Raw genomic sequence first — 25,252 nt, forward strand, 5'->3', positions numbered from 1 at the left:
AGCGTGTCTGATACGTTTGCAGAACAGCAAGTAGTCCAGTGAGGGTGGATCAGAGAGAAGGAGGGCAAAGAAGTGACCTGAGGTCGGTGAAGTGACCAGCGAGGTGGGTGGGAGACCAGATCAGGGAGGGCCTTGTAAGTCTTGATGAGGACTGTGCTAAGTCCATGGGAGCTATTGAGGATTTGAGCAGAGAAGTGACACAATCTGACTTAGTTTGTAATAGGGTCACTCTGGTGACTGTGTGGAAAATACACTGTGAGGGATCAAAGACAAAAGCAAGAATACCAATTGGGAGGTTATTGCAGTAATCTAAGCAAGAGATGATTGTGGCTTGGGCTATTATTGGTAGCATTGCAGGTTATTAAAATTAGTATAATTCTGGGTGTATATATATGGTAGAGCTGACCAGATTATCTCATGGACTGAGTGATGATGGTAAGAGAAAGAGGACTCAAGGATGCCACCAACCCAACAACTGGAAGAATGGCATCGCTATTGACTGAGATGGGGCAGGCTACAGAGAGATATGGTTGGGTTTGAGGGCAGTGCTGGTAAATATTAAGATCTTGGTTTTGGACAGGTCATATCTGTCTGTCAGAATCAAAATGCACATGTGAAGTAGATAGTTGGATATGCAGGTCAGAGTTCAGGGGAGAAGCCCAGGCTGGAGATAAAAATTAGGGAGTCATCAGCAGACAGAAGGTATTTAAGACCATGAGTCTAGAAGAGATTACCTAGGAATTAAGTACAAAGAGAAGAGGTCCAAGGACTGAACCCTGGTGCCTCCCACAAATATAGGGGTCTGGGAGTTGAAAAGGAACCAAAAAAGAAAGAGTTAAGCCAGAAGTGTAGGTCAGTGTCATTTCTTAGAAGCCAAGAGAAGGGCATGTCTCAAGATAAATCAATAAGCTACATCCAGGGCAATTAAGAAGTCAAGACAAAGGAAGACTACTTGATGGCATTGGTTTAGCGGTGTGACATTGGTGACCTTGGAAGAGCAGTTTTAGTGAAGGGTGGTGGTAAAGACCTACTGGGAGGAAGTGTCTAAGAGAGAATGGGAGGACAAAAACTAGAGACCAAAAACATGCATAACATTTTCAAGAAGTTTTTCTTGTTAGCTACAAACATTTCAGAAATTTAGAAATTCTGAGGATTTCAGGTCTCCAGTTGTAGTGAGCATTTGATAAGGAACATACATTCACATTTTTCACTAGATCTTCTCAATGGCCAAACATTATAAAATCTGCCTGCAGATCTCAGAGTTCTAGCTATCTGGGAAAACACCACAATTCAGATTAAGCCTAGAACCTAGTGTAATTTCTCAGATGATAATGTCATCCGAGTCCAAAGAGCTCTTAGAACTTTTCCATTCTTTCTTTTTTTTCTTTTTAATCGTATCTCTTTTCACTGTATAGTGGTGTCTGAGTGGAAAGCCAGCTCTGCCTTGTTGGAGGTCCCTAATGTTAGGTGCAATACTCACCTGCTTGAAATTTTTCCCTCATGCAGGGGATCGCAGTAATATCTATCTACTCTTATACTTTCAGACATAAATAAGGTAATGTATATAAAATACTGGCACACTGGCTAGCTCACTAAAAGTTAACTTGTATTATTTGATAATACCTATGATACAACTTGGATGTGCAAGGAAGAAGTCATTTGCTTTTACTTCAAACACAAAGGTCTTTTGAGTCCCCAAACATGCCACTTTCTGTGTTGGGTATACAAAGATGAGTGAGGGATAATCCTTGCCCTCAAGAAACCTAGTTGGGAACAAGTATAAGAATGGACAATTTTAAATCCATGCTAGGGTGAGACAGAGGCTGGTTACTATGGGAGCATGCCAGAGGAGCACGTTACAGTGGGGATCAGATGTGCGCCATGGATGCTTCCTTAGTGTGGTGGCTCCAGAGCTAGGCAGTATAGATGGAACTAGTGAGAAATGGTAGCTGAAACAAAGTCAAAGAGTAGAGAAGGGATATGGTGAAGAGTGAGCGGTGGGAGAGGGTAGAGACTACCAGCAGATCACTGTTTCTTGAGTGAGAAATGAGGGGGATCGTGAGAGATGAGGGAGAAGGAGATGAGTCATAGGGCTTATAATTTCATCCTTCAAGCAGAGGGGTGACATGATCATATTTGCATACTAGAAACTTCATTCTGGGGGCTGTGTGGAGGATGGATTTACAAAGAAAAAAATAGGCAGGGAAACGCTTTGGAATAGGCCTTCCCTACTCCCAGATCTAGTTATCAAAACTTTCCCCTACTTGCTTTGAAATGGGACAGCTCAAAGATTATCACTCATGAATGGTAGAGGAAGAGGAAGTCTAAATAAATGACATAACCTAGTTTTTACATTTTTCTGACAAATAGATTGCTTAATTTTATTTTTTATACTTTAAAAGTTAAATTTAGGGGCCAGCCTGGTGGCGCAGCAGTTAAGAGCACGCCTTCCACTTCGGCGGCCCAGGGTTCACAGGTTTGGATCCCGGGCGTGGACGGACACACCCCCTGTCAAGCCATGCTGTGGCGGCATCCCATATATAATAGAGGAAAATGGGCACAGATGTTAGCCCAGGGCCAATCTTCCTCAGCAAAAAGAAGAGGGTTGGCATTGGATGTTAGCTCAGAGCTAATCTTCCTCACCAAAAAAAAAAAAAAGTTAAATTTATTCATTCTATGCATGATGAATAAAATTATGTTAAAAAACCCAGATTGCAATATAAAGCATTTGCTATATGCCAGGCATTGTGCCAGACACTTTGCAATCTATATCCCATGTAGTCTCCAACGACTGAATGGATCCCTGTGATTTTTACTCCCATTCTACAGATTCAGAAACTGAGGCTTATCAATGATAAGTTTCTTGTTTGGAAATGACAACGATGTGATTTGAACCTAGATCACTTTGAGTCCAGCTTCTCTATACTCTTAAATGTACATAGTATCTGAATAGAGGTCGTATATTTTGTGTAATTGGAAAAAAACACCAAGAATGTAGAAATACAGTGTAAGTTTTCAACTTATTTAAATGACTAGGGATTTTGAAGAAAGCAAAAATATCTCAAAAATGTGTCAACATCCTGTTGAATATGACTTCAACAGTACCGATTTTCGCCTTTGTAAATAGCATGATCCTTTCATTTTCTGGTTTAGAGCAAGATTAATCCCGTTAAAAATAGAAATCTGAGTTGTAAATATGTATTAAAGTTGTCAAACATCAGAAGCTTATTTTGAGGTAAAAATGAAATGAATTAAATGCAGATTCTTAACCAATGATTGCAGTCAAAGTGACCTAATATGGAGGGGAATTTGGTCAAGGCACATCCATCTTGTGCCCCCACCAAATGAACATAAAACTCACTAGTTAGAGTGGATCTCACAGCATAAACTCCAAATTCCGCATATTTGGAGATTTCAGATCCATTCCCTGACTTGTTAATGCTTCCAGGTGCACCTGTTGTAAGAAAGAAAAAGAAAAATAGCCTAATCCTAGATAAAAATTTTGCAGTCTCTGCTGTCAGGTTGTCAAAGGAAATGTGAAGTCTACTCAGGCAATGAGCAAGTTTTTTTTATCACACAACACTTGGGATATGGTCAAAATGCAACGTGATAGCTGGCCGCTGCTGCTCCTTTAAAATTGCATTTTCTGAAGGTGATCTTTCCCTGCCTGTGGACAGACACTTGAACAATTCATGTGAACCGTGGGCTCACCCTTAAGTAAAAACATCTCCTTTAGATTTACTAATTAGAATGTGATCAGCTTGTGATATCAGTCAGCGCTTTAATCTTCTTTCAAAGGTGGCTGTGCCTGACTCTCAACCGGAACTTGCAGGGGTTCTTTAGAACTAGACCTCGCTGGGAACCCCTCCCCAACCACAGGAGCTCCACTGCATTCCTCACTGGCCATGGCCCTAAGCCCCAGCCCCTTCTCAGAAGCTCTAGCTCTCAGAGCCCAGGCTGTCTTCTGGGCGAGAATGTAAAATGGATCTCTCTCCTGCACAGTGCATTCTGGCATTGTGCACCCCAACAAACTTGGGGAGTGTGGGCTGATTCCCATACATTGACCCTCTCCTGCTTCCGCCAACAAAGTGATTATTCAGTGAGCCATTTGCCCTCTAGAATTCTGGGACCCCACTTTACAGCAGAGAACCTGCATCTGGATGGTCCCATGGAAGCCCACTCCCTCCAGGCTTTCCCTCCCAGGAGGGCGGATGCTGAAATCTCTTCAGCAAACTTCCTCTGTACTTGCTGGTGCCTGTCTAACAGCCTCCATCTGCCTAGAGGCCCGGGACTCACAGACATGGCGATCTGACATTCCTTTGTAAAGTCGCTTTATGTGGCATCTGATGGCACTTACATTGGTATCTGAATTCTGTCCAGTTGATGTCCAGGTCAAACTGTAGCAGGGAGAGTCCATTTTAACATCCTGTTACTGTAAGTTAGTGCTGGGGTCTGGAACTAAATGTTTGGGATGCTAGTGGCCCAAAAGGCCTTCCTGATGTCTGTCTTTCTTGCTGATTCACAGAAGTTAATACTTCTCCGACTCTTCTACCACATGGCAACCTTGTTGCTAGTTAAAACGGGGTAAACAGGTCTTTTCTGTTCTTTTATAGGAAAGTGGCATCTTTATATAGAATTCTGTCAAAACCTTTCCAATATTATTGATACTTTCATGATTTTGATCATGCTTTAATTTAACTGGGAAAATGTAAATTAAAAAAATGAAAATGTATCTTGGACAATGGTTCAAGATGGCTTACTCTCTCCACTCATTTGCCTCCTCTATGTCTCAGACCCTCTGAGAAATAAAATACAGAATTGCAATGAGGAATAAAGTCACAAAAGAGACAAGCACACAGAGGCCAGCAGGTGGGTGTCACCAAGTAAACTATATTAGGAATTTTCTAGAAAGCAAATGGGATAAGAGTGACAAGCAATTAAAATGGAGAAGTTTCTCCCAAGAATCTGCTCCGTTAGCATGGCGGAGGTGGACTGGCCGTCTTCGTTGAATTCTTGGACAGGCTCAGGCATCTGAGTTGAGCCAGGGGGCTGGGGAGAGAAGTGAGGGTGAAGATGCAGGGATTCATTGAAAGTCAGTGCTTGAGACAATTCTAAGTTGACCCCTCCTCCCACTCACATCCCCTCCCTCCTACCAAGATGGCAACCCTTAGCCAGTGCTTACTCCAAGGTGAAGAACAGGAGTGGTCTCTTGAAGAAACTGAGCAAACTGAGAAAGTTAGACCTCAGTTATGGCTGCCCATGGCTTAGATAAAGTTCATGTCATACAGGCATGTGGGGTGGTGGGCTGGCAGCGGGCTCAAGGCTGCCCCCCGACCCTCTCCTTCTGAAGGAAGACTGCCAGCCCGTATGCCCCACCCTCCCCATCATAAATTCTATCTCAGGACGCATAGTGGGAAACACTTCTATTTGCATTGTAGCAGAAGAAGCTGCCACTGGGTTTTTTTCCCTCAGATATGATAAATTAGCAAGGATTACTAAGGAATTTGGGAGAATTAGTGGCATAAAATAAAAATAGAAAAATGAACTGTCTCTTGAAAGAAACAGTGATAATTTACAGAATAAAAGAGATTAAAAGAAACAAGCAAAACCTTTAGTTCAGTACTGAGAAGGATTTAAGAAGATCTTGTGTTTATTGAGTAAGAGCTGGATGATATGTGAAAGGATCAAAGAACAAGAAAATCTTTCTAGGCCATAAAAATGAAACTACTCAAATTAAACATTTGATAGAATGACTGGAAAATAGTCAAAGAAACGACTGGGAAGGTAGAACATAAAGGGAAAGAGACACAAATTATGAGCATAATGCAATAATAGCCATAAAGGACAAATCCAGGAGATGTTACTAAAGTCCCAGAAAGAGAATGGAGAGAAGCAAGTTATCAAAGGAGTGATACAGAGCAATTCCTCAGAGCTGAGGGACCTGTGCCTTCATAGGAAATGCCTTCTGCTTGGAATAGAACATATTCCATATTTTGCATCATGAAATTTCAAAGCACCAACATTAAAAGACCATAAAGCCTCTGGAGAGAAATAAAACAGTTAGATGCCACCTGACTTGCAGCAGAGATAAGGGATGATAAAAAATCGATCAGGTGATGCTCTCAAAGTTCTGGGGGAAGTAATTTTCAACCTAAAATCTATACAAAGCCAAATTATCCATCATCTATAAAGGGAGAATCAAATATTTTCAGACTTGCAAGTATTCATAAAATCTATCTCCTATGTACCCTTTCCTGGAAAGCTGTGGCACTTGGAGGATGTATTATTCCAGCTAAATAAGGGCATAAAACAAGAGGGCAAAATGGTACTCAGGAAACAATGTATACTGTTTGGAAGGGCAATAAAGAGAAGTCCCAGGGGGAGAAAAAGACATCTGGGCAGCAAGCTAGCAAGCAAAGAAAGCTGGGCCTCAACACGTGATCTTGATAGTCGTGAATTTTGGCGTTAAGTCCCCAAGAGTCTGAGTGATTTTAATATCTAAGGACTCAACGCGTAAAAGAATGGGTGAGAATAGTGAGTTTAATTGCAGATGGAAAAGAAAGAATTGTTGCATTCCATCGAGTTCCACAAATACAAGAGGCAGTAGTTAAGAGCATGGATTGAGGGGCTAGAGTGCTGTCATTGGTTCTGTCACTTTCTAGCTCTGTGACCTTGGACAGTTGGGTTCAATTCAACAAGTATTTATTGAGCATCTCTTTTGTGCTAGGTACTCTTCTAGGTGTGAGGCACACACCTGTGAACAACAGAACCTAATGTAGATAGGATGTTAGATGGTGAGAAGAGCCATGGGGAGAAACTGAGGGAAGTAGGGATGTCCGAGGGGCAGAGTGGCCGGGAAGCTCTCCATGATAAAGTGTCCACTGAGCAAACACCTGAAGCAACGAAGGAGGGAGCCATGTGCATATCTGGGGAAGAATATCCCAGGTGGCGGGAGCAGCCAGTGCAAGGGTCCTGAGGTGAAATCATGCTTGGCCTGTTTAGGGAACAAAACAGGGCTTCTCTGAGGTTGTTTACTTATCCTGTGGTGGGAATAACAATACCACAGCAATTATATGGAGTCATTGCAAAGATCATTTGAGATTGAGATCATGCCTGTCAGTTGTTTATTAGTGTACTCACACATTAAAAGGACCCAGTAAATTATAACTCTTGTTACTATGGAGAATCATGATACCAGCCAAGCTCTACTGGGAATTCAAATGTAAATAAGATGGAAGCCATAACTCCAGGGGTCTTCTTTGACTGGAAGGAGGGAAGGAATGACATCAGTTCAGAAGTAGCTTGTAATTAGGATATGAGCCATGAGAGTGGACCAACGGCTGGGGGCATCCCAAGAGGGAAAGGCCCATCCAGGATGGAGGATCAGGAAAGGGTTCTTGACAGAGGCAGCATTTGAGGTTGGCTTTACAAAGTGCAACTGTGACAAGTGCCAGGAGGAGAAGAGGCGTATAGCTGGGGAGGGTCAGATAACATAGTAGTTATGCATACTTGTCCAGTGGTGCCGTGAGCCCTGACAGGTTTAAGGTAGAGCTTGGGGCACTGGGGATGTACCTGAGATTAAGGCTGCACTTGGTCTGAGGTCTGCTCTCCTGAGCTGACTCTGAGGAGGCACTGGGGAACTAGTGACCATTTTCCTGAGTAGAGATTTTTATCCACTTTGTTTTTTTTAATAAGGGGCCATGAGATTTTTTTGGAAAGAATAAATACCTAGAAGGCCCTATAAGCTTCTTTTCACTTGGGGTTAGAATCCCAGGAGTGTGTGAATATTTGAGACATTAGAGAGTGGAGGCAAGATGAGTGTGTGAGAAGTTGGAAGAGGAACCAATTAACGTGGGACGAGTTCTGGGCCCCCATTAGTGAGCCAACTCACAGGCAATTCCCTTTTCCCTCGTTGAGAAGTGGGCCAGGTAATGTGCAGCCCAGATGTTTTGCTGGTACTGAATTCAGAATCCATCTTATTTCTCCAGTTCTGCAGATCAGGTAGATGACTGGTTAAAGTAGGAGTCTTCTGGGAAAATGCTTTCAGATACAGTATCCAGTCAGAAAAGGAAACGACATTGTTGGCCCCCCGGACTGGCTTCCTAGCTGTGTCCCTTGCAGCCAACAATGGAGAAAGCCTGGCTGATTCTGACCCCATGGTGTGGGTTTCTCCCACTCTTCGGATTCTATGCCTCTGAACTTAAAGTCAGTGGGGCATTGAGGGGAATATATTCCTGGGTCTCTTTTCAGTCACCGGTGTTAATTAATTTGGACACACGGGCATCTATGCTAGCCACTAATTCAAGTGTTAGGATCAGTTCAATGATTATAGTTAACCAGTATCTCTGCCTTAATAAATATGATGCTTTTAAATACTTTTTTTTTTTCTTTTTATCTAAGCAGCAGGGCTTATATGGAGACCAACTGTTTTAGTAGATGCACAAATAATCTTAAAGAATTAATAACGTAAAATCTCTCAAAATGGAGTTAATTTGCAACCCAGTCTGTATCAAAATCCCTCCCACCACTGTATTTAACCAAGGTACATTTTGTAATTTTTAAAAATTTGTCATGGGCTGGCCCTGTGGCGTAGTGGTTTAGACGGCACGCTCTGCTCAGCAGCCCGGGGTTGGTGGGTTCAGACCCCGGGCGTGGACCGATGCACCACTTATCAAGGCACGCTGTGGCTGTGTCCCATGTAAAGTAGAGGGAGATGGACACGAATCTTAGCCCAGGGCCGGTCTTCTTCAGCAAAAAGAGGGTTGGCAGTGGATGTTAGCTCAGGGCTAATCTTCCTCACACACACACAAAAAAATCGTCATATGTTTAGTCAGTGTTATACAGAATATATATATAATGTATAATACATATAATTTCTGCTTATTATATATATTCTAAATATATGACAAAAATTAATATGCACACACATTTATATATATGTACATATATACACACACATTTATGTGTATATATATGTATTTTATATATGTGTATAAAACTTTGCATTTACTATGAAATAGCTGAAGTGAAATATCTAAAATCTCTAAAGGCTGATCCCAAATGGATCTTTATGTATTTATTTTGCTGTGTGTTACCAAAACACTGACTGTGACACAAAGAAGAAAGTATCCTGAATTTTCCCACAATCAAAAGAGGCAGAGCATTTGAATAGTGGGCATATGGGCTTCCTGAGGGCAGCTAATGAGACCCCGCATATTTCAGAACTCCTCATCACGCCTCGTCTAGTACATATTCAAAAATATTTTTGAATGACTGTTGTAAAGCTAGCTAGTGGGTGAGTGTTGTGTCCCATTGATAACCAGAAGTCATCCTCAGTACAGAGAGAGGCGTGAACACAAAGAGATACCAGGTTTTCTCCAAAGTGAGTGAAACATTAAAAAATGACCAACAGCTACCAGAAAGGCTTGGTTCAATGGGTATTGAAAATCTGTAAGATAAAGTGTCTGCTTCCTCACCTCTGAGCTTCTCAATTCTTCGGAAAGTGGCTTCTGGTATTTCTTAGGTCTCAGTTGCAGTATTAATAGAGGCCTAGACAGCAGTCCATGGAATGTCATAGGCTCACCTGTAGTGCTAGCAGCTCTCCGGGTGTAGCTCTAGAGAAGTAAGAGATCATAAAAACAGACAACGCCTTTCCTGTGGTGTCTGTATACTGAGGACTGCCCAGGAAACTGCAGGTACAGACTTGGCATCAAAGGGAACCTAAACTTCCCATTAGTGATTTTGACTGAGTGGACATGAGCAGCCCCTTGAATTTCTGCTTGCTCTGTAAGTATCTTCAAACAGATTTGATAGCATTGATTTTTCCTGTTTGGCTCACTAGATGGGACCTGGGCCCACAGGTGCTCTGCCGTGACAGAGGGGCAGCCCATACTGAACCTTGAATGGTGTCTGCTTTTCCTGATGTTTCTGGCTTCAATCTTTGCTCTTCTTGATTGGGCTAGCAACGTGATAAAGTCAAAACCTCTCTTAGGAAGTCAGCTTCATTTTAATAATTGGTATAGAAAAGGGAAGTCTGTATACATTTCCCTTTAGAATGAAAAAATATACACACATACACAAGTATTCATTCAGGTCTTAAGCTCAGCTGGTTAGAGCAGATAACGCCACAGTCCCCGCCATGGCTGAGTCAGTTAGCTGTTGGTGGTTGTTGACGTGGCCACAAACAGACCCCTTCACCTTGACAGCCTTCTGGAAACTATGTTTGTCTTGCACTGGAAGAGTCAACACAAATCAATTTCTGTAATAGAAGAACATCACCAACATCACTACCATACCATACCAATTGGTGGTTTTGTAGTAAGTTCTTTCAATAAAGACCACAGATGAAAACTGGAGTGGAAGAGTTATAATTATACATAGGTCCCATCAACGGTGCAGTGTATGAGGGAATTAATGTTGTGGTAAATAGAAGTGGTATTCAAATAATAATTATTCATATATAATTCAGTTACTAATTGGATTCTAAAACACACACATATAAATATGAAAGCTTTTAACTAGAAAAGAATCAAGGAAAAATTTGAGTGCTCCCCAGAACTGTTTATTACACAACATAATTACTCTCTTTTCAAACTCTTTTTTTGTATGCCAAATATTATGTTGAGTAAAATAATGAAAATTTAATAAGATGTTGATATAAAGAATTTATAAAATGTAAATATAGAGAATGACTAATCTAGGAAGCACTTTATTTGCTATTTTTCCCCTATACATGATGTTGAGAGTTAACAGTGTCTTTTTCTTCTGTAATTATCACCAAGGCCATTCTGTGGGTGTTGGTGAAACATAGAAAGCCGTCGAAAAATGATACAGAGAGAATACATTTTAAGTCTACATTTTAGAAGCTAAATATCTGATTTTTGAAAAGGAATTTGTGCAGCCTATCTATGATATATTTAATACATTCTGAGTAAAAAGGCCTGTGTTTAAGATACTGAGATGCAAACTATCTTAGTTCACATATTTTTAAAAATATTTAAACCAATTTATGAAGAAAACTGCATACTTAAGCCTACTTTTGTCCGATAAAACCCTTCTCCTTGTCCATTGTCCATTGAGAATTTCATCTGTGCCCTTTGATGGGCAAAAACCACATACACAAAAATGAACTTAGCTTCAGTTCCTACAGCAGGAACATTTCCGAAAGTAAAATGAAGACTTCTGGTCCCTTGAAGCTGAACTCTGTCTGTCTGTCCTGCTTTGTATCTCAATATACCGAAAAAAGATGGGTCAGCAGCATCTTGTTCTAGATTGTTTCCATGGAAATATCCGTAATTATCCATAGCAATTAGGTCTGGAAGCCAGATTTCAGATGTACTGTGCGGACGTTGCACTGTTGGGGGTATTGAGAAGCAGCTGTAGACCAGTAAAATGACATTCATTGAATTGTATCCACCTTGTTGATAAAGGAGAGTATCTGTGTGAATATGAGACTAGCCTTTAAAAACTGGTGAGTGACTAATTAACAAAGCACCAAATTGTAGATCACTCTGCTTTACCAGTTAATTAAGACAATAGGGCAGCAGTGATCCGAGCTCCTGGTCCGTTCTACCCAGCACGCTGCTGCCAAAAGCTGCTCCCAGGGAGGAGACAGACGGCATTGGAAGCAAATTTTAAATAGGAGGCCCCTCTCAGGTGAACATTAACATTCACAGATTAAACTTCTTTACAAGTTAATGTCAGAAGACTTTAAGTTCAAGTCTAAACTCAAATTATGTTGCCCTTTTGTACAAAGATATTACAATTCAAAGTTCACCCCCTACCAATTTCTTGTTCTGCCCAGTCTCAGCTGACAAGGATTTGGGGTGCCTGGTCGAGTCTTTCTGGGGGTCCTTTCACTAGCTTCAGTCAGGACTCTCACTGGAATGGTTGTGGTTACACTGAAGTTATTTCTAGAAAGACTCCTAAGAGTTCACAGGACACGATTGTCACTGCCATGACCCCACCCTCACCTAATATAGAAAATCAGGCAACCCCCAGCCCAAGAGCAGTTACTCCTCATAAATGTACCTTCCCAGAAATCACACTTGGTCCAGCCCAAAGACATTTTCTGGAAACTCACAGAAATGGGGGGACTGGGAGAGGCAGGAAATGTCATGCAATCTCTGCATGTCTACACTGTGAACTTGGGGAATTTCCCAGCAAGAAGTTCAGTGCAGCGCAGTGTATAGCAGGCCTGGAGCAAAAACCATGTCCTACTCTCCCTAGTCTCAAAGGTATCGCTGTCTTCCTGCAAAGTTCAGAAACTACACTTCCCTCCAAGGGGAAGTTACCCACCCCCTACATTCGAGAATGGAGGTCTCTGTGGATGTTTCATCTGTGCCCTTTGATGGGCAAAAACCACATACACAAAAATGAACTTAGCTTCAGTTCCTACAGCAGGAACATTTCAGAAAGTAGAATGAAGACTTCTGGTCCCTTGAAGCTGAAGTCTGTCCTGCTTTGTATCTCAATGTACCAAAAAAAGATGGGTCAGCAGCATCTTGTTCTAGATTGTTTCCATGGAAATATCAATCTCCAGCCAAGACCAAGGACCAAGCCTTGACATGCGCTCCTCAAGACCCTACATAGGCCCCCAATCTACCAGGCCTGCCCCTGACCATCCAGAGCCAGATTCCTTCTTAGAGACACCTGGGGAGTGTTTGAACTCTTCCCTTCCCTGGGCCCATCCCCTGAGGCCCTGATTCAGTGGTCTGGAGTGAGCGCCCAGCATCAATACTGTTTAAAAAGTCTTCCTGGTGAATACCATATATGTTCTCCCAGGGTTGAGAAGCACTGAGCTGAACCCTAACATGTGTATGTGCTGTGGCAATGCAGGGAATGTAGATACTTGCTTTCTGAGAATCAGCCAAGAAACAGTGATAGCAGCAAAAATGTTCCAGTCTACCCATATCTAAAAAGTCCATGCTGCATATGCAGAAATGTTTTTTTTTTTTCCCCCTTGAAATGACTCTTGCCCCAGCTAGTCTGCTCATGAAGGCCTTTGCATGCCCCTTGGTGTCCCGTGGGGCCCAGTCGCCTAGAGCTAAGGACAATCGCTCTGCAGCAGCCTGCATGCTGTAGTCTGACCCACTGGCCAGGGCAGCCCATGGGAGCCGATACAGTGCTCACAAGTGGTGGCCAGCACAGTTACATGTTGGACCCGGGTAAGTGAGGCCCCATCAGCATGGCCAGAATCCAGCTACACCCTTGGCCTGTGCCTTTGTTGAGGCACTCGTGTTTGCTTAATAAGGCATTGATGTGTCTGACTCCAGGACTCCAGAAGGATGCCGAAGTTAAAGGCCTTTAGCAACCAAGATACGTGTCTACAGCTAAACCAGCATGTCTTGGCTTCTCAAAGGCTGGTCGGCGGACCAGCGGCAGTGACAGTGCCTGAGAACTTGTTAAAAATGCAGAACCTCAGGCCCTTCCCCAAACCTACTGAGTCAGAACCTGAACCTTAATCAGGGGACTCATAGGCACAGGGCATTTTGAGAAACACTGAAGTGCATGGCGAGGACATTCGTAGCCACTCTCTACCCACCCTGAGACAAACCAGAAGCAGGTGCCAAACCACTGCTGTTGACCTAGTGTGTTTCACTAGTAGTAGTACTGCCTTAGACAGGTAGGTTTCCACAGGCTTGTCCTTAACTTGGAGCTGGGCATGAGTTGTGACATAGTGCACCATACACTTCACTGTAGCCGCGGAAGCCACACGACCTTTGACTGAAGACAAAAATGCAAATGGCCCCTCCTAAGAATGCAAAGATATCAGACTCCACATTACTCTTTATATTCCGTCACCACCATCTTATTACTTTCCACATGTCCGCCTGTCACAAAAGGAGTTGAACAAAAGAAGCCTTTTTTCCTAACAGCTTGGGAAGAAACGCTTGTGGTCAGAGAGAAAATACAAGAACAAGGGGCATGTGCTTTCATAAGGGATAAGATCACATGATCCTGATTGTGTCCTGACCAGTGATTTTGACCTTTAAATTATTCTCACTGGAAAGTATTTGAGTCCCAATAGATTACACTGTTCATTTGCTAAAGCTGAGGTGAAGTTTCATAATTGCAATAAGTTGTATTGGAAACCTCATCAAGAAAGTTATAAGAACAGATCTTTTTGTATTTTGTAACTTGGCAGAGACTGTGTGAGCATTCAAGTTATTTGTGATCACAGCAAAACTGTATTAAGTTAGCATAATAATTGAAAATCTAGGATTTATGAAATAATTAAAACAGGGGGGCACTTTTTGCTTTCCAAAACAGACTTACCATAGAATCATTTTAAATCATCGGATGGCCTGTTACATTGAAATTTTTAGGCTTCAATGCAATTTTATCATGGAATACATCTGAATTAATGATGTCCCTCCCAAACATCAGTCTGAAATATGGCTCATAGCCTATATAGGAAATGTGTCCATATATTTTAACATTTATAACAACATGAGATAAGATGTCAAACTAATTCAATGACTTAATGATCATTTGCAAATGAAATTTAGCACATGGATTTGACTCAGGATACACAGGAAATATTTTGGGTCCTTTAAATACTGAAATTAATTCATGAGTTAGCCTAGGAGTAGGAAGTAGATTTTGGAATTTCGATTTGAGTTAAAAGCAAAAATCAAGAGTAAGACATGTAAATCTTTATTATGACAAGGTATTCCTCAGGTCTGAGATGTAATATTTGCATCTCTCAGCAATTTACTTAGCACACGTTTGTGATATAATAATGTTAACCACAGTTATGTTACCTTTTGTGTTTCTAGAAGTGCTTATTTGCTGATGTCACTTTTCCCTCTTGAGTTTATGCTGACAGATATCAAGCCAGACTATTTAAGAGGTTCAAAGTCACAAAATCACTATTTCAAAGCCATAAACTATCACAGAGGGAAGGCTACCTACCTGCACAGGCCATGCTGCCTGGCCACGTTGCTTAATGATGCCAGTGCATTGGCAGGGAACACACCCCTGAAATCAGAGTGTTGAGCGAGGAAGAGGTGCGCTGGGGATTTGCAAAGGAAAATCTGCTTCTCTTCCAGGCTCCACACTTCTTTATACAAGTTCTGTTTTGCCCTTCAAAGATGTGGCTTCACTAATCAATATTGATGCATGAACTGATTGCACAATTTTTTAAAAACCTGAATTCCTAGATTTTACTTTGGACTTTCCTTCATGGCACAAGAAGTTTATAGCTTTTCCTTGAAGTCGGCTCTTTATCTCAGAAGTAGAAGCGCCTGTCTCAGCCACCTGTTCGCAAACACATTGAGGCGGCTTGTTCTGGCCGACTGACGGCTGTGTCATTTAGGCCCTTCATTTTGTCCTTCCATTTCTTTGCAAATGAGCATTTGAAACTGACTCCCAAATTTGAAGAGAACAGACCAATGGCAGTATGTCCTTAAGAACCTAATATTGATATTTCCAAATGAAAGCATGCAAACATTTATTTCTTTGCAAAAGCGAGTGAATTTGCATTAGAGAATCATAAATTATATAGTATAGAAATAAAAGAATGTGAGTGGGTCCCAGTGAAAAGCAGAATGAATCTGTTTCATTCTGCTCAATAAAGTAATTGGCGTAACATAGTAGTAAATGATATTATTTGAAGAAAGCAAGAAATGATAAAATGAGGGTTGTAACATGTTAGGTATTTATTTCTTTCTTTTAAATATGCCTGTGCCCTCTCTCTCCATCTGGGACAGGGTGGCTCTCAGTGTGATCCCTGCAGTGGGATCACGAGGTGTAATGGTGCACATTGTCACCCCCTCTTGGATAAACCGAGTTCAAATCTTTTGGGGGTTGTGTCCAGGAATCAGCATTTCAGAGTCCCCCAGATGATTCTTTGGGGGAATAAGCCAAGATTTGAGAATTAATCATGTTCTAAGGAATGAAAACTCAAATGCAAAAAATATATATATATTTGAGCTGACTCTTCGGTGGTGTAATTTTCATGACTTTGTTATGTGTTATCCTCTGTTGAATATTTCAAATCCTTTTGATAAAAATGTGGTGTGATTGTGAAATTTTGCATTAAAAATATCTGTTCAGTTCTTACACTCGATTATAGTACGGACTCAAAAAGAGTTCATATACTAGCTGGTGTTTCTTTTAAAAGTCAATATGGATTAAATAGATACTAATAAAGTCCCTCCTATATATATTATGAAATGAATCTGCTACAGAGGGCCTCCACTCTCACTGCTGTTTCCCTCTGTCAGAGAAATACATGGATCTTTCTCCAGTTTGGCCTCTTCTCTGGCCTTATGAAATTCTCTGCTGAAATTTCAGATGCTCAAAAAGATCATTCTTGACCATCATATCAAAACAGGATACGGCGGACACGTTGTCTACCCTACTTTATTTTTCTTTAGTATCTTTATCTCCATAGCTGCCTGAAAACGATGGCTTACTTATTTTCAAGGCCAGGAGCCTTGTCTCTCGTAAGCTCCATGGGGTCTCAACTCCTAGAAGTTGCCCAGGCACTCAGTAAATATGTGTTGGCTGAATGAGTATATCCATCAATGTCAATTAACTGGGACATATAAACGATATATGTAAAATCTGGTACATAGAAATTTATTTGCAAATCAGTCTAAAATGAGAAATGTTTCATACTGCTGGTCGAATGAAAACAGAGCCTGTTGGATTCTGTGACCCAGGAAAATGTGGAGTCGCATTTCACGTGCAGTCACATTCAGTGGGGGAGTGAGACAAGCAAGGCAGTAAGGGAAATGTGAGCCCTTTCAGCTTCATAATTATTTTCCGTGTCAAAAACTCCCTTCAGGTCTGCTGCTGACTTCCTCCTGGATCAGCAAATGTTTGTTATCTTCAGTTTGCAGGTTTAATTTATGCCATATCCCTTTCTGAAAAGGATTCCGCCTTTTCTTACTCATTTCAGTATTTCTTTCCCTTTTGGACTTCCTTCATTCCTGCATTCTTTGCAATTGTCTATTAAAAAGCAACACTAATGTTTGTTTAAGAAAAGAAAATAAAACCATGAGATTTACATTTTGCGATATTTCACAAAATTATCAAAAATTTTGCCATTTGTATTTAAAAATTAAATCTCTAAGTTTTTGATAGTTTGTGTTAAAAAGTGTGTTTTTTCAAATCAAAAGATATATTTTCATGAGATGATATAATTTCTTGATTCTAAGATCAAATGACACGTGAATACCTATTTTTATGTTGCTTTATCAATTGCAGAGCACTTTCGCACGTAATCTCTCTCATCTTGATCCTCCAGAATCCCATGCCATACAAATGCATGTATTATTATCTGTATTTTTACACTTGAGGAAACCGGGGCTCAGCAAGGTTCAGTGACTTGCCTTGATTCACCCAGCTGGTTAGACACAGATTTGGGGCCCTAAAATGTCTTCTTATTTCGGGTTGTTTGGGCAAAATTGACACAAGAAACAGCAGTAGAATTACTACTTTAGATGCTATTTCTCTTTACTTGAAACTGTTGAACATTATACATCTATACTCCTAACCCCACCTTTCACATGCAGAATTTGATGGTGAGCCATGATTTCAGGTTTCTACATAGGAGTTGCTCATGTAAATGGCAGCGCTGGAGTGGAGGTGCCTACAGAGAAGCAGGGGTGTCCCCTCCACTCTCCTGTAGTCCAGTCTGTCCACCCCTCTGAGCCCCTGGAGCCCATACCTCCCCTTCTGCCACAGAACCAAACCCTTTCCTCTCTCTTCCCACCATCAGCACCACAGCTACGTGGACAGGAGTGACTTGGGTTCTGAGCTGCCTGAGCATCCATTCCTGTCAGCCCCAGCAGCAGTAAGGAGGTGACTGAGGCCCTGTGACAAGTGATAGCTCTTGTGCAGCAGCTGTCGGCCCAGTCCTACATCAATTTGCAGGTTCTCCCCAGTCCTCCAGGGCTCCTGGACGTGCAGGAGGCACGGCCTGCACAGAGCACCCATGGGGCTGTTACAGTATCCTTTAGTCCTCCTGGATCATAACCTCTCAGCCTGAAGGCGAGCATTCACGTTTCAGACATGAGTCTTCAGACTCATTTTCAGAAACACATTATTTACGAAAATTGCCAATGCCTGAGCTCTCTAGACCCAAACTTTGTCCTGTGGAGAGGACAAGTAGGAAGAGTAAAACCATATGATAGCATTGATGTTAACACGGGATGATGTAAACATTGTTGCAGAAATTGGTCATAAAGTGCCTTATGGACACAGGCATTATACTCATGACCTGTGTCCACAGTGGCGGGGGGAAACTGTTGCTGCAGTCGGTCTGGTCTGTGGGTTCTCCTCTCCCTTTTCTCTTTGGCCCATCCTTGTTTCCATTACACTTTGTCAAGCTGAAGTTCTGAACCCTCAGTTTGGTCAAGGTGAGGCTCTCAGAATTATTCTGCACCAACATCATTGGCCTTGACATCTCTGACATTTTGGACAAAGTCAAAGTTTCTCCAGAATTTTTTCTTGTTATAGTAACATCATTCCAATTCCTGGCAAAGATGCAGTACTTACTAATGGTCACTAATGCCAGTTCCTGGCAAGGATGTAAATGCTTACTAATGTTTCTAAAGATGTAAATGCTTACTAATGAGCCCAATGTAATGCTGAAGACTCACTGTCAAATAGAACGTAATGGTGAGAGAAAATTACTACTAAAGAAAATTACATTTTCTTTGAATCAGCAAACATATACACCATCTCATGAGATTTTTGAGCATATTCCCAGAAGAGGTTGTGTGAGAATTTTTTCTCGAAATTGCCGAAAATAAAATAGGCTTTGTTAGTCTGGTACATTCTTTCTTGAGCAAGAATGGTAGAAGGCATGAATTCTAGAAGTTGTACTTTTAACCTTTGGTTCCTTGACTCTTTCTCCTAGTTCTGTCTCTCTTGCCAATAACTGTGCCCACCCATGAGTAACTGAAACCTCATCACAATGGATAAAAAGGAATGTAAACAATGCTCCTTTCAAAATGCTTTATCTCATTTAGTGCCACGCGTAATGCTTAAATATGCAAATGTACTTTGCGTAAATGTTTCCACAGGGAAACACTATGAACTTATAGTTTTATCAAGAGTGTGCTAATAAAAAAGTATAGTATACTATTCAAATATTTACTAATTTTATTATTATATTTTTCTTAATAGCAGCACATAGAAAGTCTGATATTCACAGAGGTAGACCGAATCTTAAGATTCTTGTTCCTTGCTAGGACCCTTGGTCATTAATTTCTAATTCATGGTACTAATAAAAATTTCCTAATGCCCAGTAAATGCTTATCATGCCCAGTAAATGCTTATCATAAGAGGATTTTCACCCATGCCCTCAGATCACCTCATCACTTAAAAGACCAGCAGGTCGTTTTATTGCTCATCATTGGATGTTTTTAGAGGCATAGAATCAAGGAATGGTGATAAAGTTACAACTCTAAATCTACCAGTGATGGATAACTTTTATCTAACTATGAAGCATTTGGATTTAATGACTGTTTCCTTGTTTTTTACACTTGTAAGTCCTTCGCAATATTATCAAAATCTCCAGAAGTAGGAAGAATTGACAGCAGGAACTCAAGGCATATCGTACTTAAATATATTCCTGGAAAATATGAGCATGAGGTAATATTCAGTGTGATGTTGGCATTTGATAAATCAGATGCAATGAACCTAATTATTCAAAAAAGTTATTTTGGATCTAGCATTCATCTGAATGCTATCTAAATCAGAATTTATTTAATTGCTAGCAAAGGGAAAGGTAAAGAACTTGTCTGCCCTATTCTTTCGCTTTCCTCAAAACATTCAGTGATTTTTATGAACACTGAATTCATAGAATTTCAGCATTGCCCCAATCATTCCAAAATGCTCTGTTTTCTGCTTATTTAAATTTAAAGCAGCCTGTATAAAATATACCAGTAAAACATTTATTTATCTTTTGGCAATTTCAAAACTTTTGAATGACTTTTTCCTTAAATATACTAGGTGAGATATTAAAAGTCCCTGGGGTTACATAATGCTGAAGAAGTAGCCCATTGAGCATTGAAGATTTTGGCTATAAAGTGGCCCCTGGTGAAGGCCCTGGACCAGCAGAACAGAGGGAGAGCTGTCCACAGTCACCACCCAAATCAAGGAATTCCAACACCCTGTTGCTTTAGGCTAGAATGGGGAGCTTCTGATTTGGGCTGTTCCCAAGGCAGTTGACAGTTAATCCCAGCATGTCACATGGGTATGAATTTTGGGGATTTAGCTAACAGGTCTTTCTTAAAATCAGCTGTAGCCTCATTTGGTTCTTGTGTGTGTTCTCTACTCACCATCATTAGATAACCATCTCTTCTTGATGCCCCACATCCTTCATTGTCTCTGGGTGTCCTCCAACCTGTCTGCCCCAGGGGAGACGATTCTCCTTGTACTTCTGCTCCTGTGGTTCTGACTGTACCTCAGATAAAATATGGGCTCTCCATCAGCCTCTTCTTTTCTGTGTGTCAACTCAACCTCCTAGCCCTCAGAAAACTCTATTTCCTCATGTGCAGAGGTTCCCTGGTCCACAGCATTGCTTCAAAGCCACATCTCTTCCCAGACAACGTAACAAAATGACACAAATAATATTTAAAAACACTACAAGGCGAGTGATGTGTAGCCCCAATTTATAAATTAAGCCCATGAGTGACAACTGTACCTTTTTCAGAGGAAGGAAGACTAAATGCAGATGCTTCAATTTGGAGGGTGAGAGTAAAGGAAAACGTAACTTCAAAACCTTTTTCTTTAAAATCTGCTTCTCTCAGGGGTTTAGACTATTGTTAAGTACGAACATTTGGGTTCATTCATTGTCCAGGAAAAAACTGCTGATGAGAACAAATTCTTGTTCACTTTTCAGGAACCATGTCAAGATGTCTTGCTGTCCTGGCTTATTCATTTGCTCATCATTTTAAATAATAATTTCTGTTGTAAAATTTAAGGTGCAAGGACTACGGGATAATAAGGGGTTTTTAGGTTTGTCTGCCTGATTCTTTTAGTGAGGAAACTAGCTACATTCATTAGCTGAGAAAAATGATGTTTCACTGACCCTGTTCCGTGTGGATTTATCTCAGAATCATTATCATCTTTGTAAGATCAGGTTTGGGAGCAAAGCAAGGCAGCTGGGTGATGCCGATAAGCTGATTAGCTTGACATATTGCTGCCATTTCATGTTATTCATTTGATTTTCTGCAGATTTCAACATTTCTGTCCAAAAAAATTTTGAAAATGTTTTTGATGAAACAAATTCTGTTTGAATGTTGGTCAAGTCTTAATGTCCCTGTTATTTATTTCAGCTGGGTCCCGGGCCTCGTACAGCAGCCAGCACGGCCACCTGGGCCCGGAGCTGCGGGCCCTGCAGTCCCCAGAGCACCACATAGACCCCATCTATGAAGACCGCGTCTATCAGAAGCCCCCTATGAGGAGTCTCAGCCAGAGCCAGGGGGACCCTCTGCCGCCAGCACACACCGGCACCTACCGCACGAGCACAGGTGTGTATTCAGGACCCCGCTCGGTGGTCTGTCCACAGTGAGGTGGGTCTGCTTGGGAGCATAAATAATACTCCCTTGTGAAAGGGGTGTGTGTGTGTGTGTGTGTGTGTCCTCTCTCTCACAAGCAGTATGACCTGCTTCTCTCGTTAATATCTGTGATCACGATGAAAGAAACCAGATATGACTCCAGTTTAGCTACCTGACTATATTGTCAGTGAAATAAGTTCAATGGGGTTGTAAGCTTGTTTTGTCAAACAGGCAAGTTGAAGGAAGTGGTACTAATTTTTTGTACATAATTATTAATGTATTTAGTGAATATAAATACTTCAAGAAAGCACAGTCATTATTCTGGACATAAAAGGCACATGTCTAATGCTGGTAAGTATTTTTTAATGATATAGTCTACCTATTTGACAAGCTTGGGGAAAAAACATATTTACTAAAAATGTATCATATTTTGTAAGGCAAACAGAATTTATTTCATACACACTATTCAGCTGAATCATATGAAATTATTATTTAAAGGTCAATTATTGGCAATTGCATATGGTTCAGTCAACTGTATAGCTTTCCTGGATTAAATATATATTTTGAATTGAACACTCACAGGCTGCATGAAGACAGACAAGCGTTTTCCAGAATATGTAGCCATTTGCAAAATAACTGGCCAAATGTCATGATTAAATGTGCTAAAGAACACTTAACTATAAAATCGATATAATTAAGATGTTGAGAATTGCACTTATTGGGCCGGCCCGGTGGCTTAGCGGTTAAGCACGCGTGCTCCGCTGCTGGCGGCCAGGGTTCGGATCCCGGGTGTGCACCGACGCACGGCTTCTCCAGCCATGCTGAGGCTGCGTCCCACATACAGCAACTAGAAGGATGTGCAGCTATGACATACAACTATCTACTGGGGCTTTGGGGGAAAAAATAAATAAATAAATAAATAAATAAAGAATTGCACTTATTATAAAGCCTCCTATTGCTAAGTAAACTTAGAAAATATTATGTTGCTGATTTGCAGACAGTAGAGCTCTCCTTCATTTCTAATGATACACATTATCCCCGACGGGGGCTGAGGCGTGGGAAAGCTGAAACTCTGGTCCAGAACTTGGCACACAGGGCTCCGCATCCTCAGATGATTGTAACTTCTAGTTACCTCGAAGTAGAGCATAGCAATTTTGTTAAACTGCATTATGATACTAAATTACACGTTTTGAAATCCAGGCAAGCTAAGCTGCTCTCATAGTTGATTATTGATATTTACATTTCAGTATTTCACTGCATCATAGGAAGAAAGGCACAAAATACTCTTTATTTTATTTTTGACGTTGTAAATGCTGTCCAATGTTAATAATACACATCTTGGTTTAGATGAGAAAGAATACCTATTAATTTTTCTTGTGTCAGAATTTCTCTCGCCTGCAGTCTGCTAGATCCACTCCTGTCTGTGGTTGGGCTATTTTAAGATTTAGTTTGTTGCATATTATTAACTAAGGTAATTTTATTTTCACGCACCCCTTATAAAGACGCAGATAACCTCAGTGACGTTGTTCAAGATCTAATTTGAATAAAAACTGACAACAAAAGGGATTATGTTGATTCTCTGTTCCATATTCATCCGCTCCTGTTAATAAACTTCTAGGGATTTAATGAAAAATGAGCTACAATAAGAAAAAGATCCTTCATTCATCTATATCAAATTAAGACAGGTGAAGATGTTCACACTTAAAAAAAGAAATAATACCGTAGGATCTTCTCTAAACCGGAGGTCTACAAACTGTGGTTCATGAGCCATGTCTAGCTGGCCACCTGTCTTAGTCGCGCTCATGAGCTAAGAAACTTTGTTATATTTTTAAATGGTATACAATCAAAAGATGGGTAATATTTTGTGATATTTAAAAATTATATAAATTCAAATTTCAGTGTCCATAAATAAAGTGATTGGAATATAGCCACACCATTCACTTATTTGTCATCTATGGTTGCTCTCCCGCTGCAACGACCAGGTTGAGTCATTGTGACAGAGACCGTATCGTTGCTCAAGCCGAGAATATTTACTTTCTGGCCCTTTACAGAAAAAGTTTGCCAACCCCTTCTCTAAGCCATCTGTGGAGAACTGTGCTGAATGAATGAACCAGCGTTTTTCTTTTGCCCCTCTTTATGAGGGAAGGGGGCAGTGTCCTCTAAGTGCTTCCAAGGGCACTTTGCCCCAGCTTTTCCCAGTAATGGTCATCTCTGCCCTGGCAGAGATCTGCTGAGGTTGTGATCTCCAGGTGTCCAAGACCACATCCCAGCCTGCACCTTTGAACTTGAAGCACTTTTTTTTTGTTTTTGTGAGGAACATCGGCCCTGAGCTAACATTTGCCAATCCTCCTCTTTTTGCTGAGAAAGACTGGCCCTGGGCTAACATCCATGCCCATCTTCCTCCACTTTATATGGGACGCCACCACAGCATGGCTTGCCAAGCAGTGCGTCGGTGCGCTCCCGGGATCCGAACTGGCGAACCCCGGGCCACCGCAGCGGAGCGTGCACAGTTAACCACTTGCGCCACCAGGCCAGCCCCAGAACTTGAGGCACTTTTGAGGAAATATGCTGATTTACACAACACTACAGAAATTTCCAGAAGTGCATGGATGGTCTCTTGGAATGACGGGGTAGGGGGTGGGGGGAGAAGCCACCTATTTCCAGCTCCTAAGCATAAAGCACAATCTCTCTTTCCCCTGCACCTGCCTAGGTTCCTCCCTATTTCTACACTTAATTCATTTCACTTCAAATCCTTACACTTTCCCAGCTAATACTGCAACTCAAACATATCAGAACCTGTATGTTTGAGAACATGCCTTTCATATGGGTATATATCTTTTGCTTATAAATTATGTACATATTATACAATATTATTAAATTATATCTTATGTACATATTATACAATATTATTAAATTATATCTAGTAAAAGTCAAGATTAAACATTGATGTAAAAAAAATTCTAAGATTGCTTTCCCATATCCCAGGGCGTCATTTTTCACATCCCCTGTGTTGTACACACTCCACACCGGGGACCACTGGTACAGACTTTTTAGAGGCATCCAGGGCCAGAGCAAATACCCTAATTCCTTGAGAGAAGAAGACAGGTTATTATGAGGTCTGTTAGACATGAGGTACTCAGGGGTCACTGGCTCTTGGTTCAGTTTATTGGCTGATGTGACTTGAGCAACCAGTCTCATCTCTCTGCCTTTAAGTAACTGGTCACTGGCTGGTCTTCCTTCAGTTCGATCACTAAAGCATTTCCAGATGATATGTCCAGAGAGTGGGACAGGGGAATGGAAGGCCAGTTGCCCCTCTTCAAGGAGTCAACACTTGGGAAGGAAGACAAGCGTACTTGCCTAAACAATTAGAGAAGTACCAGACGGTGCCATAGTCTCAAGCAGGTGAGACAGGATGACAAAAGCAAATAGCACGTCCCTACTTTCAGGGACTGTTCTTAATGCTTTAAATATACTTACAAATCCCTGGAACCCCTCAATGAAGGAGGTACTATTATGATGCTCACTTTACAGATCAGAATACTGAGGCACAGAGACATTGAGTAATCAGCCCAAGGTCACAGGTGGTATGGAGCCAATCTTTAAACCTTCACACCCAGGCAATCTTGCCCTAAAACCTGGACTCTTAACAGTCATCTTGGTTGATGCTGCATTTGTAAAAATTATCATTTACAAACAAAATAAATATACACCCATTTTCACCTGTAGAGCTT

At 41.2% G+C, this 25,252-nt stretch overlaps 1 protein-coding gene across 10 annotated transcripts in view; it reads left to right on the forward strand.

The window, feature by feature from the left end:
- Nucleotides 1-25,252, forward strand: part of CTNND2 (catenin delta 2) — an 892,220-nt gene that overhangs the window by 510,938 nt on the left and 356,030 nt on the right. For all 10 annotated transcript variants that reach the window (XM_058564342.1, XM_058564335.1, XM_058564340.1 and 7 more), the window contains one exon: nt 21,300-21,494. In XM_058564342.1, coding sequence (XP_058420325.1) covers nt 21,300-21,494 — 195 coding nt within the window. The remainder of the gene's footprint in view (nt 1-21,299; nt 21,495-25,252) is intronic.

This window comes from Diceros bicornis, chromosome 20, assembly GCF_020826845.1.
Source record: "Diceros bicornis minor isolate mBicDic1 chromosome 20, mDicBic1.mat.cur, whole genome shotgun sequence".
NCBI lineage: Eukaryota > Metazoa > Chordata > Mammalia > Perissodactyla > Rhinocerotidae > Diceros > Diceros bicornis.